The sequence below is a fragment of the Varroa destructor genome, unplaced genomic scaffold (genome assembly GCF_002443255.2).
Source record: "Varroa destructor unplaced genomic scaffold, Vdes_3.0 BEIS01000003.1, whole genome shotgun sequence".
In the NCBI taxonomy this organism is placed as follows: Eukaryota; Metazoa; Arthropoda; class Arachnida; order Mesostigmata; family Varroidae; genus Varroa; species Varroa destructor.
The window spans coordinates 3,623,366-3,641,573 of record NW_019211456.1 but is presented as its reverse complement, the minus strand read 5'-3'; the positions used below and the strand labels follow the sequence as shown (position 1 = coordinate 3,641,573).

General features: G+C 39.6%; 2 protein-coding genes across 25 annotated transcripts in view; one reads left to right on the top strand and one right to left on the bottom strand.

Moving 5' to 3' along the window:
* The window catches only part of LOC111246439 (uncharacterized), a 78,971-nt gene that overhangs the window by 45,261 nt on the left and 15,502 nt on the right, over positions 1 to 18,208 (bottom strand). For 9 of the 22 annotated variants that reach the window (XM_086985850.1, XM_086985843.1, XM_086985851.1 and 6 more), the window contains one exon: positions 8,181 to 8,648. The exons of 10 other annotated variants lie outside the window; for them this stretch is intronic. In XM_086985850.1, coding sequence (XP_086841976.1) covers positions 8,306 to 8,648 — 343 coding nt within the window. In that variant the 3' untranslated portion in view covers positions 8,181 to 8,305. Of the gene's footprint in view, positions 1 to 63; positions 919 to 4,358; positions 5,385 to 8,180; positions 8,649 to 18,208 lie in introns of those variants that run through there. 3 more of the 22 variants (XR_002671677.2, XR_015325450.1, XR_015325448.1) reach the window with 3 other exon arrangements.
* LOC111246437 (sulfotransferase ssu-1-like) lies at positions 8,605 to 16,732 on the top strand. Of its 3 annotated transcripts, none has more exons than XM_086985841.1 (8): positions 8,605 to 8,623; positions 8,959 to 9,026; positions 9,296 to 9,511; positions 11,007 to 11,109; positions 14,022 to 14,249; positions 15,481 to 15,682; positions 15,936 to 16,066; positions 16,332 to 16,732. In XM_086985841.1, exons 3-8 carry the CDS (start codon positions 9,367 to 9,369, stop codon positions 16,438 to 16,440), a joined length of 918 nt encoding a protein of 305 aa, XP_086841967.1. In that variant the 5' UTR covers positions 8,605 to 8,623; positions 8,959 to 9,026; positions 9,296 to 9,366; the 3' UTR covers positions 16,441 to 16,732. The 3 variants fall into 3 exon arrangements, with proteins under 3 accessions (XP_086841967.1, XP_022651751.1, XP_086841968.1); XM_022796016.2 differs by lacking the exon at positions 8,605 to 8,623 and adding an exon at positions 8,645 to 8,791; XM_086985842.1 differs by lacking the exons at positions 8,605 to 8,623; positions 8,959 to 9,026; positions 9,296 to 9,511 and adding an exon at positions 13,581 to 13,683 and having other exon boundaries at positions 11,036 to 11,109.

Here is an 18,208-nt window from a genome sequence, read left to right as displayed (position 1 = left end):
TACCTAACCAGTTACTCATCTGTATCGGCCTCGTAAGACCTAGTCGAGTGATCCATACGGAACCTTTGTTGTTTGTTTTTGATTCTTCATATCACTAATTTAGGTTCCATCTTGCTTGCACTAGCTTTGTTAGTAGCTGACTAGATCCCGCTTTGAACTCAGTGCTTCTCATTAGGTCCTAGAGAAGTAGGTGGATGTCCTTTGCGCGAGAGCTTTAACCAATAGAAAAACGCAAAGAAGATCACAGCAACGGCCTGAGTTGAACTCTTTTATGGTAAGCGTAGTAAGATAGAAAAATGATGACGGTAGTCGATGGTACAGCAACGCCACCAGCAACTGAGAGGACCCTTTGAGTAAACTAAAACAACGTTGTATAATCCAGTTTGTTTTCGCCTTTGTTGATTTCTCCCCTATCGAAGATCGCCTACCAGCACGGACGAGACGGCTGCGGATTTTGCCATTTGACAGGCACGGTTCGTCTATGAAATGACGTCGCGCCTCTCTCACATCGTGTGTCCTTGACGCCTATGTGGTGTTTCTTCGCGCATTTCTTCAGCCGCTTAGCTGCTAGGGTCGAGCGTCGACTGGACATGTACGCGCGTGAGCTACCGAAAAAGGAAAACAGCAGCAACCAGCTAGAACCCGTTGAGGACGAAAGGGACCTGCCATTGATGCCCGTACAAGAACTGCGACAGACAAAAAAAAAGACAGGAAAAGCCTTAAAAAGGCTTCTTGCCCGAATAGCTGCCGTTGCAGCCGCATCGTTTGCCTGTCGAACGCTGGCTAATATAAGCGCGTTTCATCCGGCCTTTCTTTTGCTCACTGTCATTTTTTCTCTTCTGCCGTGGCATGCTGACTGCGTCACGGTAGACACATCTCGCCGGCCGCAAAACTACCGCGATCGACTAAAGCAGACATACTGCCCTATATAAAGATTATCGATGCTTGTGTTATCTTGTGACGAAAAGAATCTACTTAGGCGTTCGGCGATTGGCCCCTCGTTGGCTTTTCCATGAAAGCGAAAAAAGCAGCTACAGTCACTGCTGCGATCATAAACCACGATCCTGCGGAGATAACGCAAAAAGCTAGGGAATATAATAGAGAATGTTAAAGCGAGGGCAATTGAAATTTCTAGAACATACGAATACCTATTAGAGCAAAAATGCCAAACCAAGTCTCTCCGCGTACCGGTTCACCATATCCTCAATATATCAGAGACTGATTCGATAATCGCACCGAAGTATTTTCGCAAAATTCATCATAGGTAACGTTCAGATATGGGGTTACTAAGAAATCTGGAGTGCATATCTATAATAATAAGATTAGTACAAAGACCGCTTCTTCTTCTAACTGATCTTCAGCGTTTCATTTGAGTGGGCCAGTCTTCACTATCATTGTTGTTTTAAAGACTGCTAAATAGCCGCGTGGCGCTTCGTATTTTAACCCTAATGATGTCAATATAGCCAATGGAAATGTGCTCTATAATGGTTCGAAGAAATATGAATTAACATTTTACATTTTTTTCTATTTTTAAAAAGTATAATTGCGAGTCTACGGAACGTGCACAATGTGTTAACATCTGGCACCTATACTGACCTGGCGCTTCGACCTCCTACCCCTAGAAATATATGGCGTGTGGAACTTAGCTACACATTACCATAGACGGTGATCTATGGTAAATATTTGTTGCTGAAAAACACTTTGCTACATTGCCGTTTCTCAGTTTCTTAGTGTTCTGTCAATTCTTTTAATCAGGCAGAGCTTCGACATTTTCGTGACGATTGTAAAGGCTAGAAACATTCGATGCTTTTTAATAAGTAGAGCCATATAAATGGTATGTGTGCCTGGATCAGGTTCTCACATCTGTTGGTTTACTTACAGAAGGTTGAAGTTTGTCATGTAAATAAAAATTACTTCGCCCGAAAATGAGAGACGCTCATAAAGTTCTACGTAGGTCTGATTAAAATCAGGCTTATGCTCAACCTGCATACTCACTGCGAACTTATTTTTGATAACAATAATCCCCAATAGTTGATTATTAGCAGGTAAAGTATTTGGGGAACTGGAGTTACCATTTAAACAATAGATGAATCTAGTGAGGTTTGCTAGTGCGTTAACTGTTCCGTAATAAATAAATGGGTAACAACTTAATTGTCCTAAATAATTCCTGATGGTAGACATTGAAAAATGCAGTGACATTTTATGAAAATGAAACTTCCAGCGCACAGATCTGTTCCGAAGCAGTGAAGAGCCGTACAAAACCATGGCGGCGACTCTTGACTTTGTCGCTAACTCTGCCCTTCTGGGTCAAGCTTTGTGAGCACGCGTAAATATTTTAGTAAATACGGCTCAAGCTCTGCCGATGACACACATTACATGGCCGATATGACTGAGCAGTAGAAATATATTCGAGTATTTTAATAAACATAGAAAACGCAATACTTTAGCCTTGTCGTGCGTTACAACTGTTTTATTATGTACGGCGGCCAAACGGAAATATCAGAAGAGCAAAAGTTCATCTGACTGACCACGTTAGAGGATTGAAGACCCTTGATGGTATCTTGTAGACGAATGCCTAAAATCAGATGCCAACCAGATGCCTAAAGAACATCCAATTCTGCCACACATCACTGCCAGAGCCTTTAGCAGTCTTGCTGTCCGTTCTTCCCAGTTTTTCCCGTTTGCGCCTAGTTATCCCATTACCCCGTCGCCGTTTCTCCTTCTGTTTCTCGCGTGTAGCCACGCGCTCCTTATTCAGCTGAGCCTCTGATCACGAGTCCATCTAAGCTTTGAGCCTCTTTCTTGTGTTTCAAAGACCTTTAAGGGTCATTTCTACACTTTTTGTGACAAATAGCGCGATCTGGAAATACGTTCTACTAATGTGAGGGCCTTCTTGTAAGACGTTCTCTGTAATGGCATCTAACGGTGGTCTAAACAGAGAACGGGAAATACCCGAATTCGCTTTTGCCTTGCCTAGTGTATCTCTATCAAATAAAAAAGAAGACGAAAGTAAGAAAAATGGGAACTCGGTTCTTGATCGATATCGGAGACTGTCTTTTATAAATTGTCGTACAACTATCCGTGGAGTGGGTAATCAGCGGTATAAGTGCGAGCTTATCATTTGACAAAACGGTTGTCGCTTGTCGGTCAGAATGAAACATAGTAGCGAAACAACGAAAGAAATTACGAAAAATAGAGACGTCAACGTATATCGAAGGGCGTCTCATCTTTACCAAAACCTGTACTTGACTCCGCCACACACCGTACGGCCTTGACTGGAGCAAAAACCAAAGGGAAATGGAACCATTGTCATCGACTCGATGATCATTCGTCACTTATTCCAGTCCGAAGCTACTCTCCCCGATCCCAGAGAGCGGGAAGCAGCCTTGTAAACGTTTGAGTGTATACGTCACAGCCGCTTGCCTCTAAAACACTGCTAGGTACCATCTAACCGCAGTATAATTTCCCTGTTATCGTTGCCACGTATAACGTGATCAATATTAAGAGCTGCAAACGGCAGGTAATACGTTTAAATGTAGATATTAGTAGATGCAGGGTAGCCTGCAATATCAAAAAGCTACCTTGTTATGCAGCACAAGTAGCAAATATATAGACTAATATAGTAAGTATGGGTCTTTTTAGAGCTACGGCCCATCATAAATATAATATTTAGTAGCAAAGACGAAATGGCTAGTATTTGTTCGAATCATACAATCAGGCCGTGTGACGTTATGAATTTTTGTATATTTTGTTATGCCATTTATCTACGGTTGTTGTTACATATAAACCCTATATTGGTAATTATAGTCACAGATGCTCACCTTTTCGAGCCGTGTATCGTGTCCTGCCTTTAAAAAGAGTAATTTTGCACTAGCCATATTCTGTAAGCCCAAACTTGAACATTAGAAAATCGTTCTATTTTGCAACATGCCTGGACTGTAGTTACACGTTAACAAGCTTAAGTAAATAAATAACATTTAAATAAACTGAAATAAAATAAGTAGATAAGTAACATCAGCAAAATTGATTGTATCCACCTTGCATCTTGAAGATTTGATTGAACGCATGCCTAAACACTGTTGCACCGTATGCAAGCCATTAGTCATTCTTCTATCTGAATTAAAAGAACAAAATATAGTTAAAATCTGTAGCACACTCTTATAATAAATTCTGAGTCATGATGAAGTTGCGTACCCGAGGAGGTACTGAAGACAATCGCCCGTCTCTTAAAATCACTCGTTTCGTATATCTTCGTAAGGGCTGGAGCTTAAGCAACCTCTCAGTTACTTTTCTGTCCCTTAGCCCCATAATCTGATGGCTGGATTTTTTTCACATATATTAAAGAGCTCCAATATATTTAATTACACAATAAGTCACGCGTACTGGGTCACACGACCTCATACATAATTATACGCTGGTCTAATTTGAAACTAAGATAAAATTCTTTTAGATTTGAAAATTCCTCTTGCAGCTTCTCGTAGGGGTACCAGTGCCGAGAGGTATTAGTAATATGCAAAAACGTTCGAACTATTAGCAGGCAAATCTATGATTTATTCATCAATTCCTATGTTTAAATCAGCTTTATCTATCATTTTCAGCACCCACCAACTATAATATTTACAATTGACTCAATGGTTTCAAGGGGGGCTCTCGAAGAGCACAGCAATAACACTGAAAAATTAGTTACATGTTTTTTTTTTAAATTTCGCGGTTGATTCATTTTGGAAAGCGGTCAGATTTCACTCCGAAGTTAAACATTACATATATAACATATTCTGTTTAATTATATTAATTAGAATATTCAGCTTCCCTATATATGTGCCTGTGCAAGATGGTTACACGCTGGATAGAAACAAACAGGATCTACTAAATTGGCAAGAAAAAGAAAAGTAGAAGACGCGAAAAATCTTTCCTGTCACATTATTCTCTGCTTCACTAGACACCATCAAAAGCGCTGGTCATATACATTATACCACTAGGGGCCGCCGTCGGATAGCCTGAGGCAAAAAGGCTAGCAGCTGCATGCCCTTTTCCTGCTCGTTCTCCTCTTCTAGTTTCTACTTAAATATCGCCGTTGAGAAATTGCCGCTCGCAAACACGGAGTCACGGCTTCCTGCCCTACCCGGAAATGTACATAGTGTCCTATGAAATTTGGTCTTTCGGACCCTCACAAGCCTTTCGCATTTCCTCTGTCTACCTACTTTCGCCGTTCGCTGAACGCACCGATTCCAGTTGGGACGCGCGCACTTTGAAATCAAGGCTAGAATCTGGTTATCTATCTGTACGTAGCAGCAATGTATGCCTATTCTTCTGGACACGAAATCGTATTAAAACAAATGTAGATCAGAACTCAGAAGCAGAAGACAGTGTAATTTCGGATGGTCCTGCAATAGGAAAACGCAAACCGGAGTTACACGTTACCGTGATAAATCCTTGGAAATTAGGTATCTATCTATAGGTCTTGGATGGGAAGTAGATATAAACCTCTTTTGAAAATAGCTAGATACGTATCGTTTATGACAGTGCCCTTCAAATTTGTACTCCAAACGACTCCTCGACCGTTTCCCGATCTATCTATCACGGCCTGCTTGCCATTCTCTGCTGACCTTCAGTTTACCTTCTCACTATTTCGTGCTAAGTGAACAACAAATTTCGAAGAAATGCGCCCGTTTGGCGTCATCTGCTTCTCTATACCATCTTGTCCTTCGTACTTAATCATGACAGAAAAATTTTCGAAGCAGACAGTGTTCAAAACAGGGTTCTGACACAACATAGTTAGAATTCTAGCTAGCAAATTCAATTTGAATTTATGTTCAGCTAAAAATAATACCTACTATAAAGTAAATGTGAGAGCTCCAAATAAACGAACCTATTCACACAAATCCAACTGCCAATACTACTACTGAGCTTAACACTCGGTGCCGATGTGACAACAATAAATAAGCGGCAACTTGTCAGCAGGTGAGGAATAAATAGCATAGTAAAAATGAGACGCATGAAATGTTGATCAAGTACAAGAGAGCAGGTGAACCATTTACACGAAGGATTTGCGTTTAAGAGTTGAGTATTGCTAATTGACTATCTCAAAACAACGCGGAACGATGTCAGCCTAGCGAATAACTTGTTTCTTCGCTACGATGGTGTACTATGACTACAGATCTAGCACGAAAGCAGTACTTCTTCGTTGACTACTATCAGTGGGTGTATCAATTAGCGATACGTTTCACGTGGCCGCTGTGATAAAGTCTCTTTTTTTTTTGCTTCATCTCATACACCAAATGCGTTGGCAGGCGCAGGTAGGTTCTCTAACGGCTTGCTGAATCGAAAATACATTTTTTGGCCAATAAGTAGTCATTTCCTCAATGCGGCGGTAGTGCAGCGGTGGCACCGATGAAGGTTTCAGGATCAAAACACTTAGACAAGACTTCCCATTTCACTTTCGACTATGCACTCAGCTAGACCTTCTCAGTCTTCTTCATAATCGCACTTGAGTTCAGTCTGAACAGAAGCGCGATACTGAAACCGCGGCCGCATTTTTCGGCTGGCATGGGTCAGAGCTATCTTCTCTGTGATTTTGTCAAGACTGGTTTCCCGATACTAATAAATCTAAGCAAATACTTTAGTTACCCCAATATCGTATAGACTACTAAATACATCGTCGATCAGGTGAATGTATTGGTTTCGATGCTAACTGTAACGCATCTCAGAACGACTTAACTTACCTTATCTAATTAAGTTAGCCAACTAGATGGCAAGAGTCTTTACCTTTGAACCTGCTATATTTAGTGAGTGATGCGTATTAAATTTATCATCTATTGTTGATTAATGCAACGAACCTTCTTGTGTAAATCAACAGGAGCTTTTTGCAGTTATTTATTCATTTTTATTGGCCGCCATCTGGCATCGAAAATGCATACTGGGGTGCAGTGAATTTTTTAGTGAAAGCGATTCCCGTCTCGGCTTTTCTTGACCGGCGCCACCACGTCGGATGACTGTTTGCTAACGGCTCAAAAATAGGCAAACATCTCATTAACTGTGAACCGCTTAGGCCTTCCGTTGCAATTAGTGCAGTAAGCAAACTTCGGCATACGATAGATCTCATCTCAAACCGCAACAGCAACACTTTTGTTGACTTTATTATAGGTACCAGGCGCAGGCTTGGCAGGTCAAGCCTTGTCGTGCTACTTACACATAGCAGGCTTTACATTGCGGTCTTTATTGCTCGCCTATGCAGCTCACCAGCTACGTTGAGTTTTATCTATCGTCTTATTCCACACTAGACAGGATAACATTTGTTAATCTGTCAAGATGAACGTATTTACTATGTCATCGATCAAAAGTTGTTAGATAACATAACGTATACATTCTCATATCACCGTCTTGACCAGATTTTCTCTTTCATCCTATGTCACGCTATAAAGTGACATTTGAATGGTCTCATAGTTAAATCCGTTTCAAAGTACGACCGGTGAAAAAGGCCTAAGCTTGTATGCATCAATAGAAAAGGCGGACCTTTTATTTTTGCGATAACAGTAGATCACGATTATTTCGACCACAGCATCTTTAAGAATGCACGAGATACGGATTCCATACTATGCTAATATAGCTACCTCAATGGAATATGCACATCGTTAGACGACTTTCTCAGCCGCTTTAGCTCTAGAGACGCCTCCATTAACTTGTTTCTGTGGCCTTAATTGTACAGGGCTTTGGAGATACAGGATGATCGAATAAAGATTATTAATTAAAGTAATACAAAACGATCAAGCTTCAGTACAACTCGCCAAAAACGGGCTCGATCGAATAATCACGCCCTTCTGTAAGCCGATATAGCGACATGCTTAAAGGTTTTTGAAAGTCTTTTAATTTGCCCGCTAAGACTATATAAAATTATTGTACCCCTACACATCGCAATGCAAGTATTACGGCAGGACAAGACCTCTATATATATATATATATATATATATATATATATATATATATATATATACTAAGCTAGCTAGAGTTTGTGTGGATTTGTGTATGTTTCCATGATAACCTGAAAAGGTAGCATGTTCACGTGTTTAACGTAAAGACTCGTGATGTCCTTTGTTCACATCGAGCGCATACTTCATTCCGTACTGGAAACTAATCGCCTGAAGTAAGCTTCAGTCAGTGTCGGGCACAAAAAAACAAAAACGTTTAAAGCTTCAGTTTATTGGCACGTATTGACAGACTCATCACGAGGTGATCTCGTATTGGCCCATGCTCAGACGTGGGTCCCATTGAGCACTTTAAGCGCTGTCATTTATAGGATTGAGTGCGATCACTGAGCTGGCGAGGGCAGCGGAATCGCCATCGCAGTTACGGTCATCACCACAATCATCAACTCCAGAGAGGACACCGACAGACGAAAATGGGTCGAGCCACTACCGCGCTCCGTAGGCGATTGTGCTTGCGTATCTGTGTCAGGAAAGATTACCGTTACCACAACGAGACCATAGTATAGCCAACTCGACATTGTCAGCTGTTGGATATTTTCCGTAGATCGTAAGCCAAAGATTGTTGGTTGATGTAGCACTACTACAGTTTGGCCTTTAGTTGAGCGAGGGACGAAGCAATTTGAAAAGCAATGGAGAAAGAGGTCTGCAGAGGGGTCATCCGAGAACCTTAAAACAGAGAGTCACAGTTTATTCACAGAATCATACTGTTTCTCCGCGAGGCAGGACAGTTATCTATAGCGCGGCAGCAGTAAATAGTATCAATAACAAAAACAGTGACTGATGTCACGTACAACCTGCAATATTGATAGGTGAAACCTTTTCTCGCCTTCGTTAGTCTTTTCGCCGAATAACTCGTCACTGTCGAGAGATAAAATCAAGAACTCTAAAAGGCCAGTATTTGCATGCAAACTAGATAGAGTACGGATATCAACAATACCTGATTTTTATGTATGTACCATTGGTTATTTGGAGGTAGTTGCTGATCGTGACACGGACTGACAGGAAAGAATGGTGAACGCTACGAGCCATATCCGCAAGTATAAAGTAAGCACACAAATAGATACGCACTCCAACTAAGTTAAATGTTCTAATGAAGTGTTCGTTTAACGATGGAGATCTTGCATACTTATGAGCCTAGACAGTGAAACACCCTTAGTGAGGTCTATTTTGACACCTAATAACTGTGAAATCCTATGAAGCCTCAATGGCTCCGGCAAAAATGAAGTGGATGTCCCTTTAAGTGCCAGGCTGGCATTTATAAAACCCAAACTGTTAAATTTGGGCTTTAAGATGTGTTTTCTTTGTTTTCTTAGCTGTTGTGAAACGTGCTTCGTGTATTGTGAGACAAGAAGCTGCAGAAACTGTTGATCCTGTTTATCAGAACATGAAAATCCTAGACAAACTTGGCGATGAGGTGGAGCTTCTCTATGAGAGACCGAAACTTGCCACATATGATGGAGTGCCAATGACCGCCAATAACTTCCCTATCAAATTTTGGAGAGAAACCCGCGCCTACATACCAAGAGACGGTGAGTTAGAGTTAAATGTTACCATAAATATACGACCATTTACAACAAACTGATTAGATAATGAAACTAGCCAGCTTTTCATTGTAGTTTTATAAAGATCGGTGTTTCTCGCTAATATTGGCTTGTGAAATGTAGCGACGATGTAGCGCCGAAAAACACTGCGCCATAATTTGCTTGAAGTTTATAGATTAGACAATCATAGAGTAATAAGTGATACGGTCCGTAGTTGTTTACAACGTACGGCGGGGCGCGAATGAAGTTCTTCCACTAGAAAATACGCATCTTCCTGTGGAGAATATTAACTATTACGACTGAACCTCTGGTAAAATTTATTCGTAACGCTATTGTCAATCATTTTGCCTTATTTTGATCTAGCACTATATTAAGATTAAGTTCTCAACTTATGTAATATCGCACCTAACTCGAGCTGAGTTAGCCAATTAAACAGGCTAAGGTGATAACAGGTTTGTGAGACCTAGGATTTGAGTCATGAGTTCAGTACAGATGCTTCTAATAGGCTTTAATTAGCCATACAATGATAAACATTTTAGTTCGCTATACGAGTCCGAGTTATTTTGCCTGTAAAAGAAGCAAATGTTTTTGAATATTTTAACTTAATAAACACAGATATTGTCATTAAGTTAAGTAGTCAAACACGTGCGGATGCTTCGGTATTGCGTGTAAACGTCGAGTCTCACGTTTGTCATAAATCATGTCATGGCTCTGTCATAAAACATAGCCAAAAATATTCTGGTAGATGCTGTACTAATGCCATCTTTGTTTCGGTCGGCCTACAAGCCTTGCTTTGAATGTTCAAAAACTTTGGCATATTTCTCAAATTTGGCGCCGTTTTAAAAGCACTGAGTTACAACACGTTAAAGTAGCATCATGTCGTCTGAGTTGCGAATATTAATAAGCTTCGGTGGATTATGTAAATCTTAAAGTCAGATAAAATTATTTCAACTCTCTGTTTGGCTGTTCTCCTCTGTTTGAGGCAATCTGTCAGGCCACTCGGTGAAGGTTCGCCAACTTGATTCATTTATTTCATGCCAGCTATTAAATTCTCATTTCATAAAGCATTACAGAACTTCGTAATATCGCTACGTTGCCAACGATATTGCTTCATTTCATATACAATATATAGAGTTGAGGAAATAAGAAAGACAGCTTCATGACAAACAAATTACGAGTCAAAATTGGATAAATTGATAAAAAAGAAAAGTCAAGATGTTTACGGGCCGATAATTACATCAAGATGTAATTATCGCCCGTAGGCAAACAACTGAAACATTTTTAACAAATGATCTTCTTTGCATGCGGTCTCATTCTATTTAGAATATAGCAGATTAACCTGGAGATGGCTGTAAAGAACAGTTATGGCGTTCAACACACCAGCGATAGTAGAATTAGGGCACGTGTATTATCAGGTCAGGATGGGTTAGGTAAAAAAAAACAAGCACAATCATCTTCTTCATGGTAGTTTCTGTCATTGCAGATGACATATTTATAGTTACCTATCCTAAAAGTGGAACTACGTGGCTACAACAAATCATGTTTGTCCTTTTCAACGGACGTCACATAAAGGACATCAGCGAAAGGTATTTAAATCATCTCGTTTAGATTTGTCTGCTGCTAGCGAACAAACATTCGTCATATGGTGTCAAATGAGGACAATGGAGTTACATGTATATAAAAACTATTTTTTTGCCTACACGTTCAGTGTATCATATACTTTTTCGAAAGAGTATATAATCGATCGTGCTTCGCACCCAATATTACTGATTGAAATTAACAGTATAGTCTACCGGCGCGAAGGGTCGCAGCATTTTGCGTTTCGATAACGCCTTGACGGCTGAATACGTGCCGCTTGGCGCAAGCTCGCGTACATAAATATACGAAAACATATTTATAAGAAAATTCTAATTATAAATAGATTTTAAAGGTGACAATATTATCATCATTTCCCGAGCGCTTATCGCAAACCGATAACGCTCATCAATTCTTTTTGATGACCTGTTTCATTACTGTACCTGACGTTAGCGACTTACTCAAATCATCTATGACACTCCATTGTTTCTCTATTTCGTAAACGTAAGGCCTATTCACTTTAGGCCTTACGTTTTGCACCTATATGTGATATGATAAGACAGTACAATTGTAATTTGACTGTATGGCAAATTGTATCCCTGTTAGAATAACGCAGATGCGTTCTAAATATACTAGGAATAATTGTGTTGATGAGTATAGTTATTATGAACAAATACATATATCAATTCCAGGCCCGGCTCCCGGCCTCTGTGTTTTCAATTGGAAATATGCATATGTACATTATTAAAAATAATAGAAAAGAATATTTTTGTCCTACGTTGTCCTACGACAGAGCTGGTACATACAATGAGCATGACTTTAAGTTAATGTGAACAATCGGGCAGCGTTCTGGTAGTGTTACAAACATTATTCAAAACAGCACGCATTGACGTTAAATAACTCCCAAGTCTAGATGATCTATTACTTACGCGCATAACTGATACTTTTGAATTTTTTTGCTATTCAGGTACAAGTCTGTTATAGCAGGTCAGCGGATTTGACAAATCTGTTTATGCAGGGGGGTCGTGACAAGCGTTTCTAGGTGAAGATTGTTCGTACAAGACCACAGAATCTGTGTTTCGTATTTCTGCTACTTGAAACACATCTGGGCAGATGATACAAATGTAGCAGTATTTCTGTAAAACTTTAGATTTCAAACTCCAAAGGTCGAAATAATCATTCGAAATCTATTACAGAGAGAATAAATAAAAAAAAAAAAGGTATATTATAGTGTACTTGAGATTGGTCAGATGAACAAAAGTGTTTAGCAAGGCTAGACACAAAAAAGACCAAGCGCCAGCTCAACTGCTACGGCCACCGATTGCCCTGTGGCTTATTTTAGATGTGGCAAAAATATTCTCCGGCGAGGCGGGTTTAAAAGTAAGCATCTGCATTTTCTTTATCTCTAACATCTGTTACTTTAATGTAAGGTTACTGTGGACCATATTACACTCGGGTTCGCTTTCATGGGTCACATGATGGCAAATCAATTTGATGTTAGCGTCGAGTCAGTATGCAGTAACACAGGTTTCGACCTTAACCCCCTAACTTGTACGATACAATATATTAACGCCGACCAGTGCCACGCGTGTATCGTTTCGTTGTCGCTGCATCGCTATGAAATAGTGATTGGGTCAGGCAGGACGAATAGCCTTAAGTTTTCGGGTAAACTTAGCTGAATTATTCTTGAATCTAAGGCGCAAGGTAATAGCATAGATACTTTTGCTGATACCGCGTATACAGTCCTCTCAATGACCAACATGCCTTATGGATGTCAAGTAAATATAAAGGACAATGCCGTTAGTTGTATTTCTGCAAGTCTCGACCGAACTGATTTAACGACGTTACAAATAAATCTAATAAAGCGTCTGGCTTAATAGCGTATGGACTAATAGCCTCATTCGTTTGATGCTTTCGGACTACGTAAAACTCACTGTTGATCATCTTGTTCTTTTCAAACATTCGCTTGTAGATAAGGTCCCTTTAGCCCGACTAAAGGCAAATCATGGTCCTTTTAAGTGACTCAACTTTGAACTTAGAGATACCTCTACTGCACCTCGACACGGAATCACTACCTCTCGTCGCCCGTAACAAGTCTGTGTAGGGACCTGTCGTCAGGGGTTGTGTGTTGTCCAGTGCCGGGCGGACTGCTCATTGTGGGGGTCAATGACAAAAATGCTTGACCCCGTCGATAGCACACCTAATAGAATTTGTACATCAGGATGCTTAGTAATACCCTCGTATCCCTATTTTCTTAGCCAGTAAACGAGCTGTTTGGCATCCAAGTTCCTCATCGACCTCGGATGACCGGCTGGACTGGAGGTATACCATCAGGGTTCAAAATCCACTCTTGGAACTTCGCAAACCCCTTCGAATAATCCTTTGAGTTATAGAGTCCTCGCTGTTCTGCTGCTCCAGCAGCTTTAGATTTGAGCTGAAGTTGAAATAGAATAGTCGTTTAGAATAAAGTCTTCTTTACCAGGAACATCCATCTTTGGAACCCGCACTCGACAAAAGCCCCTCCTTACTGCCCAAGAAAATGTAACGAGTTCACAGAGGGAAATGGTCACTCTCAAATACTGCAGGTACAAGTAGGCCAACAGCGGGCAGCAAAAGCGATAACAAGCATTTGAAAAGAAAACAGAATTATATACGTTACAACCTATATATATATATATATTGCACGGAAGCTGTATTTGCCAATGCTGAGCCAGCACAACACCGTAAAATTAGATCCTTGCGTTAGCCCGGTGCGCTAACGAAGGATGTATAAATGTATGATCTGTTATCGTCAGGCAATCTCGTTCATACAGAGTTTGGCTTACCAGCATCTGAGCCAATTCTTAACTAATTACTACGACCTGCAGTTTGTATATTGCCACGAGCAGTATGTTATGCCATTACGATACGATTGTGATTACAGGTATGCAAATTGTCCATTTCTCGAGCATTCGGGCAGTGTTCGAATCGAAACAATGCGTCGTCCGGGCGCAATTAAACTCCACATGCGTTTCGAGCATGCGCCATACGCTGGCAACGCCAAATACATCTACTGCGTCCGAAATCCTAAAGACTGCTGCGTATCCTTTTTTTACCAGTCACTCAAGACGGTAGAACACTTCAGCGACTGCACTTTTGAGGAGTTCTTCGAGTAAGTTCACAGCACGTGTACAGACCAATAATAAGCCTTGCTACGTGCAACTACTAGATCGACACCTGCTTGAAGCAAATTTGTCGGAGCTAGTTAGGACTAAGACGCCTGGCTAAAACGTAGCCACAGCCTAGGCTCAGAGACTGAATAGGTTATATTCAACGGACTATATTCAATGTCGATTTAAGCTCTGCTTTGGTACGAGGCCTATCCATCGCGAGTATGTGTAGGTTACGTGCTGTTTCGCTCATCCTTTTTAAACATGGCAATCTTGCAAAGGTTCGCATTTTGATTGTTCTTATAAGGTCTTATTTTTTATATTGCATCTTTTCTGAGTGAAAGCTGTCTCGCGGAATGATTCTAGCCTGATTAAACAGCTGCTTATATGGCTAAAGAATAACTCTGCACTAATAACGGGCGTTGACTTGGAAACGAGATATTTCTAGCAGAGAAGTAACAGTTAGCGGAGTTGTGGTATCTTCCTGGAAGTGTTTTCTCAAAGCAAAGTTGACAAATCGTCAGTGTATAATGCCAAAGTAGCTACGCAACGGATAAACCATCAGCTGAGTTTATTAGAGCGCTGTAAATGCTCGTTTTTATCGATTATTTTTCATTATATGCAAAATAAGCGTTGCACATAGGGATCACAGAGTGTGCACATGTTTTTAAGCGCAATCAGCTCGTTTGTTGAGTGTCGCATAATTGTAATTTTCACGAAAAAAAAAATGGATCTTCTCTAGGTGGCACACTTTATATTTACTTTAGAAAGCATTTTAGAAAGTCACGAATTTTTGTGCCTGGCAATATGTTTGTTTGAACAGAATAGAACAAAACGACACAATACACCAAAGACGATTATTTACAGAGAGAAAACAACAGAACAGACGATAATTGGTCTTATGCGGAACAGCACACGCGTTACTTCGCGCGCATTTTTGAAACGATTGCCAAACTTTAATGACTGCTGCTAGTTACTTAATGAAAGATTTTAGTACACTGAAGATCGAGTTTGTTAAAAATTATTGCCAGTGACGTATGGTGCATGCTAGGGTAACATAGACAAAAAAAAAAAGTAAGATCTAAGTAAAATCGTTCCGCCACAAATTATAAAATTGCTAATGAACGGTCCTTTGTAATTAATGCAATCCATTATAATTACATATTAAATTAATGCTTAATTTAGTACTTAAGCGAAGTCCATGGACCTAAATTTTCATTGACTCAATTGCAGGTATTTTATGGACGGCAAATGTGAGTTTGGAAACTACTGGGACCATATCGAGTCGTGGTATCCCCACGTTACAGCCGATAACGTGCTCATGGTCACGTACGAAGACATGAAAAAAAACATTGCGCGAGAGCTCGGCAATATAGGCAACTTCATCGGTGGTGAATGGGGCCAAAAGTTGCAAAGCGGCGAAAGATTACAAACGGTACGTATAGTATACAAGCAGTTTGATATTTCGAAATCTTATCACCGTCAGATCAATATCAGATGGCCAAAACCGCCGTTTTTTCCATTCTGCAATCGTACTAGCTATGGTATTAGAGTCGTTCTACCACAAAAGTTACAAAAGCACAAGTTTATAACGAAGTAACATTTACAGAAGAAATAGTTCCTGGCAAAATATAGAATACCGTTATCTTTGTCTCGTGTTTAATGCATCAATTTTCGACATCGTGTAGGTAATAAGACTTTCGTCTTTCCGCAACATGAGAAAACTCTACGAAAACAGTCTTTTTTATGGAGAGAACTTTCTCCGTAAGGGAACTATCAATGACTGGGAAACACATATGACGCCACAAATGTCACAAACGTAAGTGTCTTTATTATGGATTTAAGCAACTCTATGCTAAATTCTATGCAAAAATAAGTTTTAAAGTAAATTGTATAAAATGAAAAACTTAAAAACAAACGTTATCCCCACTGTGCTAATTGACCAATCATTATAAGTATGACAACTCAAAAAATTAGGATTATTAATACTCAATCACTATACTGACTCGAAACGATGAGTTCTTAACTTTTGTGTATCATGTATGTGTTGATATTAACGCAATTTGAATCTCTTTGCTTGGCAGAATTGAAGATGAAACTTACTCTCGTTTGGAGGAACTGTGCCCGCAATTGCTCAGGAAATGGGAGAGTTATGGCGCTCTTTCAGGAAACAAAAAGAGCATGTTTTATTAGCTTTAGATAAAATTGACCATTTCAGCTGTTATAAGTTTTTTTATATACAACTTTTATAAGTTATATATATATATATATATATATACCCTAAAAAACCAGAAGAGTGATTGTCACCACACACACCGTACCTAATCCAATCCTATGCCTACGATTAGAAATAAGTAATAGAGTGTGTACCTATGACTCACAACTCACAGCATTCATTACGACGAGTGCTCGTACATTCAAGGACAGGTTTTTATGTCCTTAAATAAACAGGCGATATAGCCTACGACATGGAACCGCTGCTTCAGTATATGGCGTCTTTATATCTACCAAGAATATTGTCAGCGGATGCAACATGTGTCAATCTTGAGAAAATGAAAAACAATGTAAAAAACTATTGTTATCACATAATATGAAATGAACGTAGTCTGCTAGATTTACCAGCGAAAGTGCCATTGTCCCTGGTTGGCTAGAACTAATGGAAGGATAACAAGCCAATCTGACAGCGGCTATTTTGTAATTACATTATAATAATAATAATTAAGAGTCATGAAACAGATGCATAGAGACGTAGAATAAGGTCATATATGATTTGTACTATATGGAAATGAAGAATTACCGTAGCATTATTCGATACGACTAGCTATCCTAAAGGAACTAATCTACCAGACGCCTCAGACGTACAAAAAGTGAGGGTCATCCAAGAAATAGCTCACTAGTTGGGCTCTAGACAGGATACATTTTAGTGGTCACAAATAATATTAGCAATCTGAAGTAGTGTAAACCCAAAGGTCTTTGAGTGACTTGCTCCACGTTTCTTCCCATTAAATTATTACCAAATATATTGGTACAGTAAAATTACGCTAGTAACTGGGATTGAGTCAGATCAGTTGCTTTAGGACTGTCATTGTGTACCTAAGGTGTGTTACGTCGTATTCAGGTGACGTTGTCACAGGTAATGTATAACTAAATCGTGCATTTTTATTAAGGTACTTCGTCATTCTTCTGTAACGCGTATTAATGCGTAACATGTTGAGTGTCATATAAACAACAGTCAACCCTACTCACAAATCATGTTAATTAAATAGATGATTCAATAGACCCTTGCTCTTTTAGAAAAAAAAAATAAGCTCACACGGTGGGCGCTCGTTACCCGCAAAGTATGAATACTGCTTTACACCCACAAACACACACACTTATATATGTAAACGAGTCTAACTTTGTTTCAAGTTTTATGGCACTTATTGCAAATATCAAGTAAAAATATCTTGAAATATCCAGAACAACCTTAAATCTTCACGGATGATGCTATCTCAATACATCCTTTCAGCATAGGCTACTCCCGGAGAGCAACCTTTGTCCGTAATACAAACGTAATTGTTTTACACATGTTTAGATAGCTGTTCGCCTTAGATTAGATTAACAGCCCCTAAAATGGACTTTTACGGTTTGCTTTTCGATATACAACGATAGGCTGAGCTTTATCGATCCATATGCTTTGCTGTTATCAAGGATATTAAAACGAATCGTCGAGGAAAATTGTAAGGAACTGCTGAGGTATTCAGAAGAGGTATACATAAGCATATCTTAAAATTTCTTTTACATGAAAACGCACCATTCGGCCATTACAAAAATCAAAACATAGCAAAACGTTATATTGTAACGTTTGTTATATTTTCATTCGTTATGTAAATTAGAACCCTAATATTTAGACTATCCATTAAAATTCGGCGTTTTGAAGCTGAATTTAGGCTCCTTTCAGCTGAAAGGGCCCTATATATTT

Bases quoted from the DNA above. Each gene is read 5' to 3' on its own strand.
- LOC111246437 (XM_086985841.1), top strand. From the start codon at position 9,367: ATGAAAATCCTAGACAAACTTGGCGATGAGGTGGAGCTTCTCTATGAG. The intron at 11,110-14,021 runs GTATTTAAATCA...TTGTGATTACAG, and splicing joins ATAAAGGACATCAGCGAAAG to GTATGCAAATTGTCCATTTC. The intron at 15,683-15,935 runs GTACGTATAGTA...GACATCGTGTAG, and splicing joins GCGGCGAAAGATTACAAACG to GTAATAAGACTTTCGTCTTT.